The following is a 1,031-nucleotide window of genomic DNA, read 5'->3' as shown; positions in this document are numbered from 1 at the left end:
CATACATGTACCTGTATGCATGTGTGTCGCTTGTGTGTACACGTATGGAACAACGCTCAAGAGGCTGCTGGCCCGTCCCTCCCGCCTTCCGCCGGATCGCAAAGCCTTAGGCAGGCAGGTTGAGCAGGTGCGTTGCTTCCCCTCGGCTCATCCGACCCAAAGATTCCCAGAAGGACCGGCGGGTGTCCTCCTCCATTCGCAGGCGCCGCCGATGATCTGGCTCAGGACCTCGCTCTGTTAACATCCAATCGAAAAGTGGCCCGCCCTTCTAAAGCATTTGCATTGATCAGACTTAATGTCGCGCCGGCCGCCCTCTTAGACGCGCTCTCTCTCTCCTCGATCACCTTTCCGCCGCGTTCTCTTTAAACAGGAGGAAATGTTCCTCGATTCCCGGGAGAGCCTCTGGGCGCTCCGGAGTCAGAGATAATTACTTTTCCGACGAGGACGTTCGGCGCGGCCCCCCAGCAATAGGATCTCGTCAGGGAAGGAAGGACTGACGTATATTTCGGCCTTCCTGCAGTTCAGTTACTCACGGGGCCGCGCCAGGACATTCGTCTAATCACTGTGCAAATAATCTGCGAAAGATGTCCGAGCCGCGACCGATCCCAAGGAGGCGCCCTTAATGTTGCATGAAGAGGAATCTTTGCAACAAAAGCTTCTGGCAAGAACGAATTAATCTTTGTCGATTGGTTCCGGATCCTTCCTTCATGAAAGAGTCATTGATCAACTAAAATTAATTATCGGTTAATAAGCACAAAGACTACGTACAGTTAACCCGTCCATCCTCCAACTTCGCGTGATCACGTGATACGTTCAAATTTACAAGACCAACATCATGATGCATTCCCCATTTCACTCAAAATTATCTTTAACATTAATAAATCCGATACAACAGCATATCGAATAAACTTATAAATCCAGAAATTAAAACTCCACGTCAGAATGAGCCCGCGAGCGATATCAGTTCCCGGATGAAATCGACGCATCGGCCTCCGTCGCGTCATTCGGATTCCATCAAGCTTCTCGATGCG

The 1,031-nt window shown here is 50.6% G+C and overlaps 1 protein-coding gene across 1 annotated transcript in view; it reads right to left on the bottom strand.

The window, feature by feature from the left end:
- LOC119588702 overlaps positions 1–1,031 on the bottom strand; it is a 103,718-nt gene that overhangs the window by 9,703 nt on the left and 92,984 nt on the right. Inside the window, 1 exon segment of the mRNA XM_037937340.1 lies at positions 172–190. Coding sequence (XP_037793268.1) covers positions 172–190 — 19 coding nt within the window.

The sequence above is a fragment of the Penaeus monodon genome, chromosome 24 (genome assembly GCF_015228065.2).
Source record: "Penaeus monodon isolate SGIC_2016 chromosome 24, NSTDA_Pmon_1, whole genome shotgun sequence".
In the NCBI taxonomy this organism is placed as follows: Eukaryota; Metazoa; Arthropoda; class Malacostraca; order Decapoda; family Penaeidae; genus Penaeus; species Penaeus monodon.
The sequence above is the reverse complement of the archived record's forward strand: the minus strand, read 5'-3'. Positions and strand labels throughout refer to the sequence as shown.